General features: G+C 39.1%; 1 protein-coding gene and 1 pseudogene across 2 annotated transcripts in view; one reads left to right on the top strand and one right to left on the bottom strand.

The window, feature by feature from the left end:
- PIK3C3 (phosphatidylinositol 3-kinase catalytic subunit type 3) overlaps nucleotides 1–19342 on the top strand; it is a 151844-nt gene that overhangs the window by 116883 nt on the left and 15619 nt on the right. The window contains exons 22-23 of one of the 2 annotated variants that reach the window (XR_016214052.1): nucleotides 3473–3641; nucleotides 15439–15493. Coding sequence is in view for 1 of the 2 variants with exons in the window: in XM_008261249.5 (XP_008259471.1) it covers nucleotides 3473–3641; nucleotides 15439–15529 (260 nt within the window). In the remaining variant the exon portion in view is untranslated. Of the gene's footprint in view, nucleotides 1–3472; nucleotides 3642–15438; nucleotides 15530–19342 lie in introns of those variants that run through there. The other variant, XM_008261249.5, reaches the window with a different exon arrangement.
- LOC127492505 (U2 spliceosomal RNA) lies at nucleotides 5915–6041 on the bottom strand (annotated as a pseudogene).

Genomic DNA, 19342 nt, shown 5'->3' with positions numbered 1-19342 from the left:
GGAGATCCTCTGAAAGTAATCTGGTGCTTCTCTCTTGCACATTTTAGAATCTTTTCTTTATGTTTCACTGTGGTCAGTTTGATTACAATGTGTCATGGCGAGGATCTTTTCTGCTCATGTCTATTGGGACTTCTGTGTGCTTCCTGTACTTGGACGTCTCTTTCTTTGTCCAAACCTGGGAAGTTTTCTGCTAGTGTCTCACTAAAAAGGCTTTGTAATCCTTTCTCTCTCTCTCCATGCCTTCATGAACTCTTAGAACCTGAATGCTGGGTTTTTTAAAAGTATCCTGTAGATTCTCAACAATATTTTTTAGATTTCTAATTTTTTCTTCTTGACTTTGGTTTGACTGCATACTTTCCTGTGTTCTTTCTTCTAAGTCTGATGTTCTGTCTTCTGCCTCACTGATTCTATTTTTAATGCTCTCAACTTCATTTTCTATTTGTTCTATTGAATTCTTCATTTCATTTTGATTTCAGTATTTCAGTGTCATGTTCTATTGAATTACTCATTTCATTTTGATTCCTCTTGAAGTTTTAAATTTTGTGAGAGCAGTTTTCTTTCATGTCCTGCATGGATTTCAGGAGTTCCTGCGTTTGCTTTGGATTATTTCTAAGTAACTTTATCATCATTTTTTTGAGTTCCATTTCTTGCATTTCTTCTGTCTCATCATCTTCATAATCTTGTGTTGAAATGTCGTGTTCTTTTGGAAGCATAATGTTGTCTTCCTTATTGTTTCTTGGGTTGTTGCACTTGTTGTTTGGCATTTGTGGAGACACTTGTTGGTTTCTTCTTTTTATTATTATTTTTTTATGCTCTGGTGGCTTTTATCCTTATACTATGGCTCTCTAGTTAAGTGGACTGTCTGCTTTCACTCAGTCTCTAAAGGCTTGTAGGAGGCGTGGCCAGAGAGCTCTGTTCAGTTCTCCAGGGTTAAGGGCATGCCTAAGGTGACACACCAGGTTTGGCATGGTAAATCTCTCTCTTTTTTTCAATCAAAAGGGAAGTAATTCTGCTCAGCTGAGCTCTTCTTGAGGGAGACCAGTACCTAAGTGCTAGCCCCAGTGGGTATAATATTTGTCTGTTTTGTCCCAAGGACCACACAAAGGATCTGTGCAGTCCTCAGTGTAAGTTCAGATTCCCCAGCAATGTCTTTTACCCGGTAACCAAGGCCCTCCATAGCTTGTGGCGTCTCCCACCGAGACTGCTCAAAGTCTCAGCCACACTGTGAGTTCTCCCACACATCTTCAGTTTTGTTTTTTTTTTTCAAAGCCCCAGTTCAGAAGCTTCACATAGTCAGAAGCTCCCAGCCCCCTGTTACTTCTCCCCACGAGTCAGGAGTCTCTGCTTGGCTGACTGCTGGCACAGACATGAGGTGGTGCAACTGTTACAATGTCCAAAATGATGCCTGCTCTATTGGCTTGTATGCCTTTAAAAGGTGATTGGAGAGACTTAGTCTATTGCACTTTCCCCCATGGGGCTTCAAGCCTCCTTCCCTCTAGGCTCTTCCTGCCACTTTTTTGCCAGTGTCTCAGGCTACCGCAGTTTCGTCTCACCTCACTTTCCAGCACTGGTGTGGAGGCTCTCGGCTATTGGAGTCCCAAGCCGTGGGCGCCCACACCCTCCATTTAGATCTAGCATGTTCCTGTAATTTCGGTAGAGCTTTCTGTGCTGTTTTTTCCCTAACTCTTCCTTGATATTACACTATCTCCACTTTTTTAAAAACTGTCTTCTCCCGGACTAGATCAGTAAGCTCCCTCCCTATTCTGCCATCTTGGAACTGCCCCTTCCATCATTTCTTCCTTCCTTTCCTTCCCTGTCTCCCTCTCCCTCTCTTTCTTTCTCTCTGCCTAAGAGGAAAAAAAAAGGGTTGGGGGAAGAGATAGAGAGGTGGATCTTTCATCTGCTCATGTGTTGGTTTACCTCCCAAATGCCCACAGCATCTGGGCTAGGCTAAAGCCCAGAGTCAGGAACCTCATCCTAGTATCCCATATGGATGGCAGGAGCCCAGGTATTTAAGTTCTCTTCAGCTGCTTTCTCAGCAGCATTAGGAAGGAGCCAGGACTCCTATGTAGAATGCCAGGATTGCGTGCTGCATTGTAACTTGTTGCTCCCCAGTGCTGTCTCCTTCCTTATATTTTTAAAATCAGTCTCCCGCTGGAATTCTGGTGAGGTATATAGATCTTTCCAAAACTGCATTTCATTATGCTTAAGAGACTACTGAAGTCCATTTTTGGACTCTGAAAAGGTATTCTACAGTCATGCGTGATACATAAATTTCTTAAATGGAAATGAAACCCCTCATGTTGACGTAGTTTATAATCTTAAATAATGTATAACATAAAACCTCATACTACTATATGACCATTATTCTGTAACTGTACAGTGAAGACATTTATAAATTTATACATTAAATTTGTATTGCCAATTAATAAAGTTTAATTCAACATTAGCATGAGAGATCATGTAATATTTAAACTAAATTGCCACTTTCAGTATGAAAATAGTACAGATCCTTTAGAGTGAATTTGAGTTGTATCCTTTTATCATCTTCTACATGGAAATTCTATGACAACTTTTTTGTGCTTGAACTGCTTTAAAATTTTTAGTTATGGATTGCACTTGGCTCAAACTGTAGCATGAGAAATTTGTTACAAGATTCTATGTGGGGAGCAACTCGGACTAGACTAAGTTACTCGAATTAAGACTTATTCTATGCATCTGCTCTCCCACAATATGGCGCTGAGAAGGGAGTAAACAGCTTCTACACAGCTGCCTCTCGCCAATTTGATTGACTGAGCTGCAGGAGCTGATCTTGCTCCTGATTGGAGGAGAGCAGCGTACTCGGCGTGTGGGTAGCAGAGTTGGGATTGGTGGAAGAGGACTATAAAGGAGGAGAGAGACAACATGCACCAGGAACATCTATCTGAAGGAACACCTGAGCAGCCCCCGAGAGAGCCGGCCGGCGGTGTGCCGCTCCCCTGCGGAAGTGGGGAAAGTGGCAGGGGGAACCGCCCTTCCACGGAGGTGGAAGGGACGGTAGCCAACCTGGGAAGAACCAGCAGCAAACCTGGGAAGGGCCGAGCAGACAAAAGAACAGCGCAGGGTCCTGTGTCGTTCCTCCGCGAAGAGGGGGAGCGACAATTCTACTTTTGGCTGATACCTTAAAGTATTACCTGGGTTTTGACTGTCTGAGTCTGGACACCTAAAAACAGAGAATACATTTTTAAATTAATGTTACCATGGAATGATTTTTAAGCATGGTTTCATCTGAATGAATGTGAGTTAAAATGAACTAAATGTGCTCTGAAGGCTACTGCCTATTCTGGAATTAGAAAATCAAACCTTGTAATAGGTTTCATCATGAACTAAATACTCTTTGCATAGACATACTGCCTATATGATTATGTGATGTATTCCTTTCCTAGTTCTTTAAATTAATTCTTGAAACAATGAATTTCTTGTCAACATCCAGGAAAACTCTTCCACATAGACTTTGGATATATTTTGGGTCGAGATCCAAAGCCTCTTCCTCCTCCAATGAAGCTGAATAAAGAAATGGTAGAAGGAATGGGGGGCACACAGAGTGAACAGTACCAGGAGTTCCGTAAACAGTGTTATACAGCTTTTCTCCACCTCAGGAGGTAAGTTGATTTGCTCAGTATAGAGAATTTTGATAAATTTCTTTGCTAGAGCAAGAATGGGAGTTTTCAGATGTATATATTTGTTAGCATTACTCTTGTTTTCAGAAAAACTCAGGCTATAATATTTCCAAATAATCATTTGATACCAATTTTTGATAAACGACCTGATATCAAAGGAAAACCAGATAAAATTTCTTGCTCTGCCATTTGCTATCTCATAGCTGCATCCTACCCATTGGGAAGCTGGTGTTGTACAAGATAGCACACAAGAAGGCTTCACATCATTTAAGTGAAGCATTTGGTGTGTACTTTGACAATATTGGGATATAGACAGAGTGAAGAAACTGTGTCATTCACATATCCCTGAAGGCAGTCTTGGAGGATTGCAATCACCCTGCTGGGTTGTTTTTCTTCTTTCTACATGGTTTCCCATTTCTTTTTGAAAGAATGAAGGATTTATCTTATTTAGAATGGATTTATTGAAATTTTAAAGGTTTATGTAATTTTTGAAACTCAGAGTTAGGGAGACAGAGAGAGAGAGAAAGATCTTCCATCCACTGGTTCTTTCCACAATGGCCAGGGCTGAGACAGCCTGGAGCCAGGAACCAGGAGCTTCATCTAGGTCTCCCACGTGGGTGTCAGGGACCCAAACACTTGGGCTCTCCTCTGCTGCTTTCCCAGTTCATTAGCAGGGAGCTGGATCAGAAGTAGAGCAGATGGGACACCCACAGGCGTCACAGGCAGTGGTGTCATCCACTGTGCCGCAATACCAGTCCCCATGTTTGTTACATTTAAATTGTAACTGCTGATTAGTAAAAAATGACAGGATCAGCCTGACCATGCAAAATGAATTTTCTTAGTCAAGCAGAAAATCCCAGCTCAGGAGACATCATAACCTTGCATGCTCTTCAGGAAAAAATATAGCCAGTAGACCATGAGTTTCCTAATCATGCAGGCTCTGTCATCCAACCATTTTCAGTACCTTTTGTTTTGTTAGTTAAGCTGTATTAACTTATACTTCTTTTTGTAACCTCACTTACTTATATATTATGTGAAACACAGACACTCTGTATCTTTGTTGAATGATAACTCTAATTTGTATGAAAACCCTCAGAATTTCTGCTTTAGTTCTGTAGGTAGGCCTTGTTCCTGGGTGATATTGATGTTGCTGGTCCCAGGAAATGGGCTGTTCTGTGTTAATCATGTTTCATATTTGCAGTGAGTAGCTTTTCTTTTTTTTATGTCTTTTTTTTTTATCTTTTATTTAGTAGATATAAATTTCCAAAGTACAATTTATGGATTACAATGGCTTTTTCCCCCCATAACTTCCCACCCCCCCACAACCTTCCCATCTCCCACTCCCTCTCCCATTCCATTCACATCAAGATTCATTTTCGATTATCTTTATGTACAGAAGATCAATTTAGTATATATTAAGTAAAGATTTCATCAGTTTGCCCCCACACGGAACACAAATTGCCAAATACTGTTTGAGCACTAGTCATATCATTAATTCACATCGAACTACACATTAAGGACAGAGATCCTACATGGGAAGTAAATGCACAGTGACTCCTGTTGTTGACTTAACAAATTGACACTCTTGTTTAAGGCGTCAGCAATCTCCCCAGGCTCTAGTCATGAGTTGCCAAGGCCATGGAAGCCCCCTGAGCTTGCCGACTTTGATCTTATTTTGACAAGGCCTAAACAGCACTCTGGCCTCAGAATCGGCCCTTGAAGCATTTGGATCTGGCTGAAGAGCCCATGAGAGTAGTTTAGGCATGGAAAGCCAAGACACTCTGGCAAAAAAAAAAAAAAAAAAAAAGGACCTAAATGAAAGATCTCTGCGCGTGAGATCCTAGTAGAAAGAACGGGCCATCAAAGAAGGAGGTACCTTTCTCTGAAGGGAGGAGAGAACTTCCACTTTGACTATGGCCTTGCAGTGAATAGCTTTTCATTGTAAACTCAGTGTCTTCCACGTGTCCCAGATTCTCTAATACGCATTTTACTCACATCCTTTGCGTGGAAGAATGGCTCAGTTTTACTCCTCTGAAATACTCAAAGAATAATGAAAAAAATCAGTGTTTTTTTGATTTGCTTGGTAGTGCTTCATAGAGATGAGAGTTCTACTTTAACTTGTGGGAATTTTAGTTGAAATAGTCATAGCCTCTAGGGAACTACATGGAACCGTGGCTATCTCAGTGATGAAACAAGCGGATATGGAATAATATTCTTAGAAATGTCCAAGAGAACTCAAAGCAGGAGAGAAACAATGTGGTTTATAAACTATCACTGGAAATGGATTAGTAATGATTTTGTTGAGAGGGAAAACAGCGGAAGGTTATTAATGTAGAGCCAAAGTTACTACACTTGATCTTAGCCAAAAGGCTGAGAAGCAATGTATGCAGAGCTAAAGTTAACTTTCTCTGTACAAAGAAAAGTCACAGGAGATTTAATCTAAATCTTCAGATAAATTTTCATGAAAATTTTCTATTGTTAAATTTCTTTTCTTTTTTTTTTTTTTTTTTTTTTGACAGGCAGAGTTAGTGAGAGAGAGACAGACAGAGAGAAAGGTCTTCCTTCCGTTGGTTCATCCAACGGATGGCCGCTATGGCCAGTGCACTGTGCCGATCCGAAGCCAGGAGCCAGGTACTTCCTCCTGGTCTCCCATGGGGGTACAGGGCCCAAGGACTTGGGCAATCCTCCACTGCCTTCCCAGGCCACAGCAGAAAGCTGGACTGGAAGAGGAGCAACTGGGACAGAACCAGCGCCCCAACCGGGACTAGAGCCCAGGGTGCCGGCGCCGCAGGCAGAGGATTAGCCTAGTGAGCCGTGGCACCAGCCATTAAATTTCTTAATTTGAGAGGTAGAAAAATAAAGAGGAGAAAGAGAGAGACTGACAGAGCTACCATCCACTGGTTCACTCCATGGAAATGCCTGCTTTATCCTAGGCTGGGCTAGGTTAAAGCCAGGGGCCAGAAACTTCAGTCCTGGCTCCCACATTAGTAGCAGAAAAACTACTTGAGCCATCACCTGCTGCCTTCCAGGGTACACATTAGCAGTAAGCTGGAATTGGGAGCAGAGCTGGGACTCAAACCCCAAGCACTTCAGCATAACATTTAGATATCCTAACCTGTATCTTAACCACTAGGGTGATTACCTGTACCCTATTTTTTATTTTTAAAAATTTTACTGCACTTCAGTTAAGATCAGCTATACCCTAATATTTTGAGCAGTATTTATTTTTTTAAGAATTTTCAGAAGTTTTATTTATTTGAGAAGCAGAGATAGAGAAAAAAATACAGAGAGGGTCCACTCATTGACTGACCAAATGCTCATTATGGCTGCATCTGGACAAGCCAAATACAGGAGCTGGGAACACAATCCACATTACCCAGGTAGGAGACAGGAATCCAATTATGTCACCTATCACTGTCGTCTGCCAGGGTCTAAGTTGTTAGGAGCCAGAGCTAGGAATCAGACCTAGGTTCTCTGATGTTGGATGCTGGTGGCTTAATTGCGAGGCTAAACACTCACTCCAACATATTTTCAAATGTTGAGTTTTAGAGTATGATGCAGTTACTTTTAAAATTTACTTTTAAGGCATAAGAATTAATCTGGCAGTTAAAAAACGTTTTTAGACTTTATATTTGACATTTTCTATTTGTGGAGGTTTTTTTTTTTTTTTTTTTTTTTTTAAACTTTTATTTAATGCATATAGTTTTCCAAAGTACGACTTATGGATTACAATGGCTTCCCCCCCATACCGTCCCTCCCACCCACAACCCTCCCCTTTCCCACTCCCTCTCCCCTTCCATTCACATCAAGATTCATTTTCGATTATCTTAATATACAGAAGATCAGCTTAGTGTACATTAAGTATGGATTTCAACAGTTTGCTCCCTCACAGAAACATAAAGTGAAAAATAATAGATGATTTTTTTTAAATGATGATGAAATCAGAGCAGACCTATTGTCATGTTTAATCCCAGTGAGAGTCAAGTTGGGAATTGATAATTTCTTTTCTTTTTTTTTTTTTTTACAGAGGATCAGTTTAGTATGCATTAAGTAAGGATTTCAACAGTTTGCACCCCCATTGAAACACAAAGTGAAATATATTGTTCGAGTACTCGTTATAGCATTAAATCTCCATGTACAGCACATTAAGGATAGAGATCCTACATGAGGAGTAAGTGCACAGTGACTCCTGTTGTTGACTTTACCAATTGACACTCCTGTCTATGGCATCAGTAATCTCCCTATGCTCCAGCCATGAGTTTCCAAGGCTATGGAAGCCCTCTGAGTTCTCCGACTCTTATCTTGTTTAGACAAGGTCATAGTCAAAGTGGAGGTTCTCTCCTCCCTTCAGAGAAAGGTACCTCCTTCTTTGAAGACCTGTTCTTTCCACTGGGATCTCACTCGCAGAGATCTTTTGCCAGAGTGTCTTGGCTTTCCATGCCTGAAATACTCTCATGAGCTTTTCAGCCAGCTCCGAATGCCTTTAGGGCTGATTCTGAGGCCAGAGTGCTATTTTAGGACATCTGCCATTCTATGAGTCTGCTGAGTATCTCACTTCCCATGTTGGATCACTCTCCCCTTTATTTACTCCATTAGTTAGCGTTAGCAGGTACTAGACTTGTCTATGTGCTCCCTTTGACTCCCAGTCCCTTCACCATGACCAACTGTGAACTGAAACTGATCACCTGGAACAGTGAGATGGCATTGGTACATGCCACATCGATGGGATTGAATTGGAATCCCCTGGTATGCTTCCAACTCCACCACTTGGGGCAAGTCAGCCTGAGCATGTCCCAAATTATACATCTCTTCCCTCTCCCATTCCCACCACCATGTTCAACAGGGATCACATTTCAGTTAATTTTCAACACTTAAGAATAACTGTGCATCAATTACAGATCTAAACCAGTCATATTAAGTAGAACAGATAAAAAAACTACTAAGAGGGATAATGTATTAAGTTGTTCATTAACAGTCAGGGCTATGCTGATCAAGCCACCATTTCCCATAGTGTCCACCTCACTCCAACAGGTTTCCCTCTTGGTGTTCAGTCAGTCGTCACCGATCAGGGAGAGCATATGGTATTTGTCCCTTTGGGACTGGCTTATTTCACTCAGCATGATGTGTTCCAGATTCCTCCATTTTGTTGCAAATGACTGGATTTCGTTGTTTCTTACTGCGGTATAGTATTCTAAAGAGTACATATCCCATAATTTCTTTATCCAGTCTATCGTTGATGGGCATTTAGGTTGGTTCCAGGTCTTAGCTATTGTGAATTGAGCTGCAATAAACATTAGGGTGCAGACCTCTTTTTTATTTGCCAATTTAAATTCCTTTGGGTAAATTCCAAGGAGTGGGATGGCTGGGTCGAACGGTAGGGTTATCTTCAGGTTTCTGAGGAATCTCCAGACTGACTTCCATAGTGGCTTGACCAGTTTGCATTCCCACCAACAGTGGGTTAGTGTCCCTTTTTCCCCACATCCTCGCCAGCATCTGTTGTTGGTAGATTTCTGCATGTGAGCCATTCTAACTGGGGTGAGGTGAAACCTCATTGTGGTTTTGATTTGCATTTCCCTGATTGCTAATGACCTTGAACATTTTTTCATGTGCCTGTTGGCCCTTTGGATTTCCTCTTTATTTGGAGGTTTTAGGTATGAACAACTACCTTCTTTTATGATATTTGTTGATTACTGATTAGCTTTTTCAACAAGAAGGCCATGGAATCACAGAAGCAGAGCAGGCTCTTTTGAACTCAATTATGAATGGTTACAACTGTTCAGATTTTGAGACCAACTTTAATGGTATAGTGATTTTCATGTAACAAAATATGTCCTCTCTTCTCAGTACATATAATACCAGCAATTGTACATTTATTTTTACATTGCCATCATAATAGTAACACTGAAATACTTTAAAGTATTCAAGGTAAACTTAACTCTTTTAAATTGGATGTTAATGTCAAATACCATATTAGACACCGTTGACACAAAGATGACCTTACATTTTTTGGTCATGAATTTTACCATATAAAGTGGAAATGCATTTAACTGTATCAGGTAAGGTTCTTATATTGTCTTAATGCTTGCTGAGTCACCAAACATCAGTACTACCTTTCATCATTAACTAAATGATTCCCCATTTTTTTTTAAAGATTTATTTATTTATTTGAAAGTCAGAGTTACAGAGAGAGGTAGAGACAGAGAGAGGTCTTCTATCCACTGGTTCACTCCCCAGATGGCTGCAGTGGCCAGAGCTGCACCGATCCAAAGCCAGGAGCCAGGAGCTTCTTTCCCACGTGGGTGCAGGGGCCCAAGGACTTGGGCCATCTTCTGCATTGCCAGCCATAGCAGAGAGCTGGACTGGAAGAGGAGCAACCGGGACTAGAATTGGCACCCATTCGGGATGCTGGTGCTTCAGGCCAGGGCTGCGCCAAAACTCCCTGGGCCAAAGTGCCAGCCCCAGATTTCCCCTTCTTAAAGTAGTATACTTATTAAATAACTATTTGGATTCAACTCTGATATTTGCCATATATAAAACATATGAAATGTAGGAAAAATAGCCCTCTGAAATAATGTTAAGACCCTAATCTCATATAGTGAATTACATTTTTATTTTCAGTATTGAATATTTTTCTTGAAAAATTTAAACCATTTTGTATGACTAGCATGAAGGTTTGTAGTAACATGAGTAAAACAGAGTATGTTTTCCTTCAATGATGTGCTTCTTTAAAGAAAAATCAAATTATTTCTTGTCCTTTTACCATCTTCGTCTAGACTTCATTTTGCTTACTTCCCTACACTATCATTTTTTTTTAACTTTGACCTTATGTTGCTTTTTAATATTGGTTTTAAAGACTTTCAGTAACCTTTACATCTTATTTAACAAATATATAATTTGTTTTGGTTTATTAAGTCTTAAAGGCAAAATGCAGGTTAATGACAACAGATGTAAAAGATTAATACAGTTAAGGTAGTGACAAATCATCCACAAAGTATTTAAGCTTCTTACAGAATGTTCCATTTGTATTTCATTCTTTGTCTTTGCTATAACAATAGAAGTATGGATGGTTAAACTTGCAGATAATCCGGAAAACATTGATATTTGCTTTTGTGAAATGAAACACACACTCTGCCTTTGTAAAGACAGACATTTTAACATAGATCCTGCCAGCCTAACAAAATAACATGGGGAACTGATTGCGAGAGACAGTTCTGAGAACTCCCCATGTCAGTCGAATGGGCAATCAGATTTCCTCTCTTTGTGTTACTCTTGGATAGATTTCTTAGGATTCCTCCGTGGCTAGATGGGAAGAAGCTATGTAATCAACAAAGCAGAGTGTGAATAATTGAGGGTTAATTAAAACAATATCTTTTTTTATTTTCCCCTAATGTCATATGCCCATCTGGCTGTATTCTGCTAACTATATCCCTTACAACCTACTCAGGTAAATCATCTTTATTCTCACAGAGAAGGCCTTGTTGCCCCTCCAGCTGCTTAATACCTCTTCCAAACTATTTCTTTACTTGTCCCTTGTAGGAGAAAAACGTAGACACATCTAACTCCATTAAAGACCATACCATCAGATATGTTACCCACTATCAACCATCAGCTGCTGACCTTCCCATCATTCCTATTCATTGAAAATTTTCATTATCTTTTCCTTTACTGTTAGTGTGACCTCAGTATCCAAGATGATAGTCCAGCCATGCACTGGTCTCTTGAGGTTTTGTCTTCTTCACATAGTGCCTGTATCTAATCAATACTGGTAAATATTGTCTTCCAAAATCTCAGTCCCAAGCTTTCTGTTCTCTGAGCAATGCTTTGTACCCTTACAACTCATTTACTTCATATTCTCACTTTTTTCTTTTCCCTACTAGACTTTTGTTCCAAAATGTAATCATTCTTATTGCCCTTTCCTCTAAACTTTATCTCAGACATTTGTATCCTGTCCTATGGCTTCACCTGCTGAAACCCCAACCCGGTTCTTCTTCCTATGTCATGTCTCCTTCTGTGTCATGCATACACAGCAACAGCTGTATGCTCCTGAAGAAAATCCAACGATTGTGTTGTGCTCACTACTGATTTTAAACCACTGGTTCTCAGCTTGGAGCTATTTTGTACTCCCTCCTCCCCTTGGGTCACATTTGGCAATATCTGGAGACATTTTTGATCATCACAACTGATGATTGTTACAGACATCAAGGGGGAGAGGCCAAGGGTATTGCTAAAAATTGTACTTCTACCCTGTTTCTCCACTCTCTACTGTAATAAATCTTTCTGTCTCCACTTGCCTTCTTTTCTTCAACCTTCTGCAGTAAGGTTTTCCATTCCAGTTATGCTACCAAAACTAATTCTATCAAGATAAATAGTTATAAATTCCAAACCTAATGTCCATTTTTGCTTCTTGGCAGATTATAACACAGTTGACCAGTCCTTTATTCCTGAAAATCTTTTCTTTCAACTTGGTGAAACCCACTGCCCTGTTTTCTTTTTGCCTCACTAGTCATTCATGCTTTTTTTTTTTTTTACTGTTTTCTTCCATCTTTCTAACCTCTGATAAACTATCCAGAAATCTCATTATCCTTATAAAGAGTTTTAGTTATGGATTGTTTCCCCCAAGCCCTCTTATCTGTTTTTATTCAGTCCTGTAACTTTAAATGTAACCCAAATACTGATGGCTTCAAATACCAGTTCTGATACCTCCTCTGAAATATATCTAACTGCCTACTTAGCATCTCTGCTCAAAATCTAGTGATCATGTCAAACTTAGTATGTCTAAATGGAATTCTCAGTTCTCCACCTAAAATCCGGTTCCTACTTGAGTCAAGCTTTTTTTTATTTTATTTTTTAAATTTTGGTGAAGAAATTAGAGTCCTGTTACTTATGGTCATGGTGACATTCAGTTCCTCTTTCTCCCTGTCTTCATTGATACTATTACTAAGTATTGGCTAGTCTGTCCACTCACCAAAACATAGCTGGATTGCTTCCATGTTGTTACTTTTCCACATGGAACTCTGTGATGTGGGTTCCCTACATCTACAAGATGACCAGTGAAAGCTTTTACAAATGTGTATCAGGGGGCCAGCATTATAGCACATCAAATTAAGCCATTAACTGTTACTGGCATCCCATATCAGAGTACCATTTTGAGTCCTAGATGCCCTGCTTCTAATCCAGTTTTCTGCTAATGTATCTGGGAAGGCAGTGGAAGATTTAGTCTGCTGCCACCCTTGTAGGAGACTTGGATGGAGCTCCTGGCTTCTGCCTTCACTCTGGCTCAGTTCTGACTATTGTGGACATTTGGGAAGTGAACCAATGGAAAAGCTCTATCTGCCTCCTCCTTTTTGTCTGTTGCTCTGCCTTTCTAAATAAATAAATGAAATTTAAAAATAAAGAATGCATTTCAGAATGTGTTACTCCACTCTTTAAATGCAATTAATTTTCAGTTCATTAAAAATAAAATTGTACCTCCCTAAGAGGATTTCTTCTCTCTCCACCCCATCAAGTCTCTGGCCAGTATCCCTGGTTTGTGTGTGTGTGTGTGTGTGTGTGTGTGTGTTTTCTCTTTCTTTTTAAAATCTTTTTGTCAGGCAACCTAAATAAAGTTAATCTTGCTTTTCAGTTTATTGTGCGAGTCCCCACCATGCTCCAGAATGTAAATTTCATGAGTGCAATACGAACCTTCTTAGTTCAGCTCACTACTATATCCCTACTGTATAGAATACTGTATGTAGCAAGTATAGTACTTGGGAAATATTTGATGGTGGAATGAATAAAATTACCATATAAATAGAAATAGAATAGCATCTGTCATATATTTTTATTAATTTTTCAAGGAAATCAGGAACCTAAAGATCCACTAAAGCTATTTAGCTGTTATACCTTTTTTAAAAGTATTAAGTGTTTTAGGGCCAATTTGATTACAAAGTAGAAGTTTTTTTTTTTTTTTTTTTAAGATTTATTTATTTATTTGAAAGTCAGAGTTACATAGAGAGAGAAAGAGGTCTTCCATCCGCTGGTTCACTCCCCAGTTGGCCACAATGGCTGGAGCTGTGCGGATCCAAAGCCAGGAGCTTCTTCCGGGTCTCCCACATGGGTACAGGAGCCCAAGGACTTGGGCCATCTTCTACTGCTTTGCCAGGCCATAGCAGAGAGCTGGATCAGAAGTGGAGTATCTGGGACTTGAACCGGTGCCTGTATGGGATGCCGGCACTGCAGGCAGCGGCTTTACCCATTATACCCTAGCACCGGCCCCAAGGTAGAAGTTTTTATTATAACCTCTCTTGATTTTCATCAGCAATAAAAATGATAAAAATATGTAATTTGAAACTCATAGAGAGACCTTTTTGTATACAAGTGCCATTACTATACTTCAAGTTTTTAATAGTTTTTTTTTTAGTAACTTGTGCAATTTTATTATAGACAAGTAGATGACAGGAATTCTGTATTACTTGAATCCTGACCTCCATGCATAAAGGAATGTAGGCACTTGTATTGACAGTTTTTCTGAGACCAGCTATAAATCTTCGTTTCTAAAAGCTGAAGCTTTCTTTAAACACATCCATACCTGAAGTCAAAACTGAATGTCTTTTTCTCTCAACAAGAATAAAAATGGACTACCCAGAATGTGATTGCCCAAGGGAAGGGTATTCTGGAGGTAGAAAGTGCCCAGTATAGATTTATTTGCTCCTTTTTATTATGTTTCCCCATATGCTCTATGTGTTAGTGACCATTTGAATAGAAACATTCTTTCTGCTTTTTGGGGGAAGGGAATGACTGAGGGTTGGTGAAAATAGATTTTAGTTCCTGATTATTTAGCATTATTATTAGCATTATTTAGCATTATTTAGGTGTCTTACTCATTTTTAATGCAGTTGAGTACTAGCTACTTTTTCTGTCATTCAGGGTTACTTATATCCAGGTCAGTTACTATAGTTCCTGGAATTATAAGTAGTATCCCTCTATGATACTCATGAGTCATTAGTGGGATATCATCTCCATTTCATTCATTTAGTCATGACACACTTAGGTGGTCTTAGGTAGCAGATTCTTATCATTATCCAAAGACAAACTGTCATTGTTATAAAATGCTAGTAGATATAAAGTGGATTCCTTTTGAATCTCTTCTGAAAAGGGTGTACTTACTATCATGCCATCATTAGATGGTTACTCTAAAAGTTTTTTCCACAGTAGGGGAGCTAGAAATGATGTTAAATGGAGGCCCGAGAATAAGACTTTTTCAAGACTTGCTTTTTTATTGGGCCTGCTGAGGAATAGCCTCACATTATTTTCCATTGGATAAGAGTAATTATAAGAATCCAAGTGTTGGCCGGCGCCGCGGCTCACTAGGCTAATCCTCCGCCTTGCGGCGCCGGCACACCGGGTTCTAGTCCCGGTCGGGGCGCCGGATTCTGTCCTGGTTGCCCCCCTTCCAGGCCAGCTCTCTGCTGTGGCCAGGGAATGCAGTGGAGGATGGCCCAAGTGCTTGGGCCCTGCACCCCATGGGAGACCAGAATAAGCACCTGGCTCCTGCCATTGGATCAGCGTGGTGCGCCAGCCGCAGCGTGCCGGCCGCGGCAGCCATTGGAGGGTGAACCAACGGCAAAGGAAGACCTTTCTCTCTCTCTCTCTCTCTCTCACTGTCCACTCTGCCTGTCAAAAAAAAAAAAAAAAAAAAAAAAAGAATCCAAGTGTCATTACTTCTGGAAATGTTCTGGATTTGAGAAATAAATGCAAAGTTCTAACTTGTTGCATTTTTCTTTTTCCTGCTCTCTTTTAGGTATTCAAATTTGATTTTGAATTTGTTTTCTCTGATGGTTGACGCAAACATTCCAGATATTGCTCTTGAACCAGATAAAACTGTTAAAAAGGTAAATTCTTATACATTCTTAAATACTACAGTATATTTTTCATATCCAGGATATGTTAAGATTTCAACAACTCACTACTCCTTATCCCACCCCCTCCCCTCTTAAGTAATATGAATTAGGGAAGAAACCTTTCATACAATTTTTTCGAAATTCTAGGATACAACTACCTTCCCAGTCCTCTGCAACCAGTTCTGTCCCCTTTCCTGTTCATGACTCTGTCATATGAATAGGACACGTCACCATATCTGGAGAGACAGCTTACTCTACTACAACCCTTCTTCTTTTTCCTGAAAAATGTAGGTCTTTCCATAATATTCTTCATTGGATACTTGATTCCTAATACTCCAAGGAAAAGCATGCTAAGGATGTCACTCAGAGCTATCTTGCCTTGAGTTCTAGCTCGAGATGGGAGGACAAGGCAGTGCAAATGAAGATATATAGCTGAATGAATTTTCTGCTTCTTTTAATCATTTAGGACAAGGTCGTGGTGAGGTAATTTGTAAAGTACTTTATCAAAAGGTAGTAAAATCTTATTTTAAAAATAATTATGATTGAGTATTGAACTTGATGGAAAGATTATATAGCTTTTTAACTTGTAAACTTGTTCTTTTTGAGAACAATGTCCGCTACTCATTTTTCTTATTTTTAATTAAAAAATATTTGATAGAGAAAGAGACTGAGAGACAGAGACCACTCCTATCACAGGTTAACCCCCTAAATATCCACAGTGGCCCCAAACAAGAGCAAGGACAGAAGCCAGGAACTAAGAACTCAATCCAGGTCTCCCATTTGGATGGCGGGAAACCAATTACTTGAGCCATCACTGCTGCCTCCCAGGGTTCACATTAGCAGGAAGCAGGAGTCAGTAATTGAAGCCAGGACTCAGACCCAGGCATTCCATTAAGCAACACAGGCATCCCAAGTGGCATCCTAACCACTAGACCAAATGCCTACCTCATCTTTTCTTTTAGACTCATGCTCACAAAGCATTTATTCTAATTTCAATTAAATGACTCTTTTAAAATAGCCTCTTACCATAAGTTTATCATAACAGATTTCTTTGCTTTTGATGTTTTATCAAGAATGTGGATAACATAATTAACATTAAAGTCATAGCAATATTGGAAAGTTATGCTGGAATTGGCTAACATTTTTGTTTTATATTGCTTGGTATTTTTAAGAAGGAGATTTTTAATGATTTGATGAAATAACATTATTGACATTATTTAATAATGTTGTTCCTTGGAAAATTTTTGTTTTGGCTTCATGAATCAAAGCTAGCTAGAAGAGAATAGCTCAGTTGGGGCTGTGAGATCGTTACAGAAGTAAATATTACTCAAATTAGTTGATCCTAACAATGTAATATTATCTTGTCTCCATTATTTATTTTAATATATATCAATTTCTTCTTATGTTTTTGGAATTGGGTTACTTATATATGGAATACATGGTATTTTTGTTAATCACATTTTTTGGGATATACTACCCTAATATATGGTTTGTTGGCATTTGAGAAAAGAGCAGGCACAGGAAAGTCTCTCTGTGACCCTTTCCCACCATTCTTCCTTGAAGTACTCCATAGAAGAATTCTTGGACCTTCCTCCAAAATATTCAATACCCTCATTCCAGAGGGGTGCTACCCTATATGCAGAAAAAAGGAGTGTTGCACAGAGGTACCAAAAAGAATCTTAACAAAACAAGTCTTGCTATGTTTCTCCTGCTTTGCATTTCTTTGATTATTTTCTTCAGATTACTGTTACATAAAAGTTATACTACATAAATTGGAGTTCTTTTGTTAATCTATTTTTTGAGAGGAAAAGGGGGAGCTGGGGAGGTAGAGAGAGAGGTAGGGAGAGAGGTAGGTAGGGAGGTAGGGGTAGAGGTAGGGAGAGGGAGAGAAAGAGAGAAGAAAAGAGGGAGAGAGAAAGAGAAGGAAGAAAAAAAAAATCAGCAGCCTCCATCTGCTGGTTTATTCCCCAAGTGCCTGCAATGATCAGGGCTGTGGGACAAAGCCAGGAACCAGAGCTCAATTAAGGTATCCCAATTACTTGAGCCATCACTGCTACCTTGTGGGGTCTACACTGATGGGAAGCTGGAATCAAGAGGTTGAGATGGGTATTGAACATAAGCACTCTGATGTGGAACTTTGGCATTTTTACCAACAACTTAACTGCCAGGTCAAGTGTTTCTTTCCTCAAAAACATTGAGTGCCTGGTAGTAGATTAATGTGCCACTAATTGCTTGGTTCTGTAAAAAGCTTGCTCAAAAATTGTTTTAATCTTTTAAAGCTAATCATAAGGGCGAACATCTCTGTAGCCTAAAAAATAAAATGAAAGAGTTTTGATAGTATTGTCAGCTCTCTGAATCTATGGGTAGCACATCCAAAGATATTTTAAATTGTTTAAAAATGCTGATCCTGTAACAAACCTGTATCACATATATTTAACAAATAGTAACATTTTCTCATTTGCTTTAGATACTCTTTAATCAATGAAAATGCTGTTAACTAATGAATGAAAATGCTATTAGTGCTATGATTTGAATTATAGTCAGCTACATTCCTTTGTCCTAATAATCATTCTTCCAAAATTTGAGTATAGATTTCCATAAAATTTTTTATTCATCGTTCATTTCACTCAATAAATTTTGAACTATTTACTATGTGTTAAGCACTGGCACAATGTATGTATTATACACAGAACAAAATTCCTGCCCATGTGGAATTTGCCTTCTACTAAGGGGAATAGAAACAAAATAAAGTGACTGAATATAGATTACTAGATAGTGATTGGTGTCATAGAAGGGGAAAGAAGAGGAAATGAAGTGTTGGGTTGCCTTTAAAAAAGTCAAAGGAGATATTTGTAAACCTGTGGTGTAGAAATAGGATTTGTTAATCAACATCTATGAAATGCAGTAATGATGAAGGAACATTTGAGATAAAAAAGAAATACATACCTTATTCTCTAGTAGATCATTAACAATACTTGCAATGAGTGTATTGAAAGAAGAAAATTGCCCAACTTCAAAGAGTTTTAAGTCTTTAACTTTTGATACACATGGATCTATTTAGAAGAAAAATGCAGTGAAGATAAAGTATTTAATGAATGGATAAACGTATCTGCTTATTAGTGCTTTTCATTCATGTTTTTCTCAAGTTCAATAATTTAAAAAAAGAAGTACTTTAACTTGCACTTGTAAATATTTTAAAAAGTTTCTTAATACATTTTCCAAAATAATGATTTTTTTGTGTTGAATTAAACAGGCATGTTCTTTTTCTAAATTGATTTTTTACTAAACTTAAAAGATTTATGTATTTATTTTGGAAGAGTTATAGAGAGACAAAGAGAGATCTTCCAACTGCTGCTTCACTCCCCAAATGGCTGCCATAGCCAGGGCTGAGCCAAGTCAAAGCCAGGACCCAGGAGCTTCGTCTGGGTCTCCCACTTGGTAAAAGGGCCCAGGGATCTGGGCCATCTTCTGCTGTTTTCCCAGGTGCATTAGCAGAGAACTGGATTGGATGTGGAGCAGTTGGGACTCAAACCGGTTCCCATATGGGATGCTGGTGTCTGAGATGGTTACCTAACCTGCTATGCCACAGTGGTGACTCCACTGTTTTACTTATATAAAAACACACTCACACGTGCACACATACACATACATATATTACATATATGTTATGTTATATATATATATGTATATATATATAATACAAGGAGCTACAAATTAGTTGAAGTTCTATTTCAAAAATTAAATTACCTTGGGTTCCTAAAAGATTAATAAGTACTCTAGCTGTAACATCCACACTTTATGTAA

Source organism: Oryctolagus cuniculus, chromosome 10, assembly GCF_051225735.1.
Source record: "Oryctolagus cuniculus isolate XC-2025 breed Fujian yellow rabbit chromosome 10, ASM5122573v1, whole genome shotgun sequence".
NCBI classification, from domain to species: Eukaryota; Metazoa; Chordata; class Mammalia; order Lagomorpha; family Leporidae; genus Oryctolagus; species Oryctolagus cuniculus.
The sequence above is the reverse complement of the archived record's forward strand: the minus strand, read 5'-3'. Positions and strand labels throughout refer to the sequence as shown.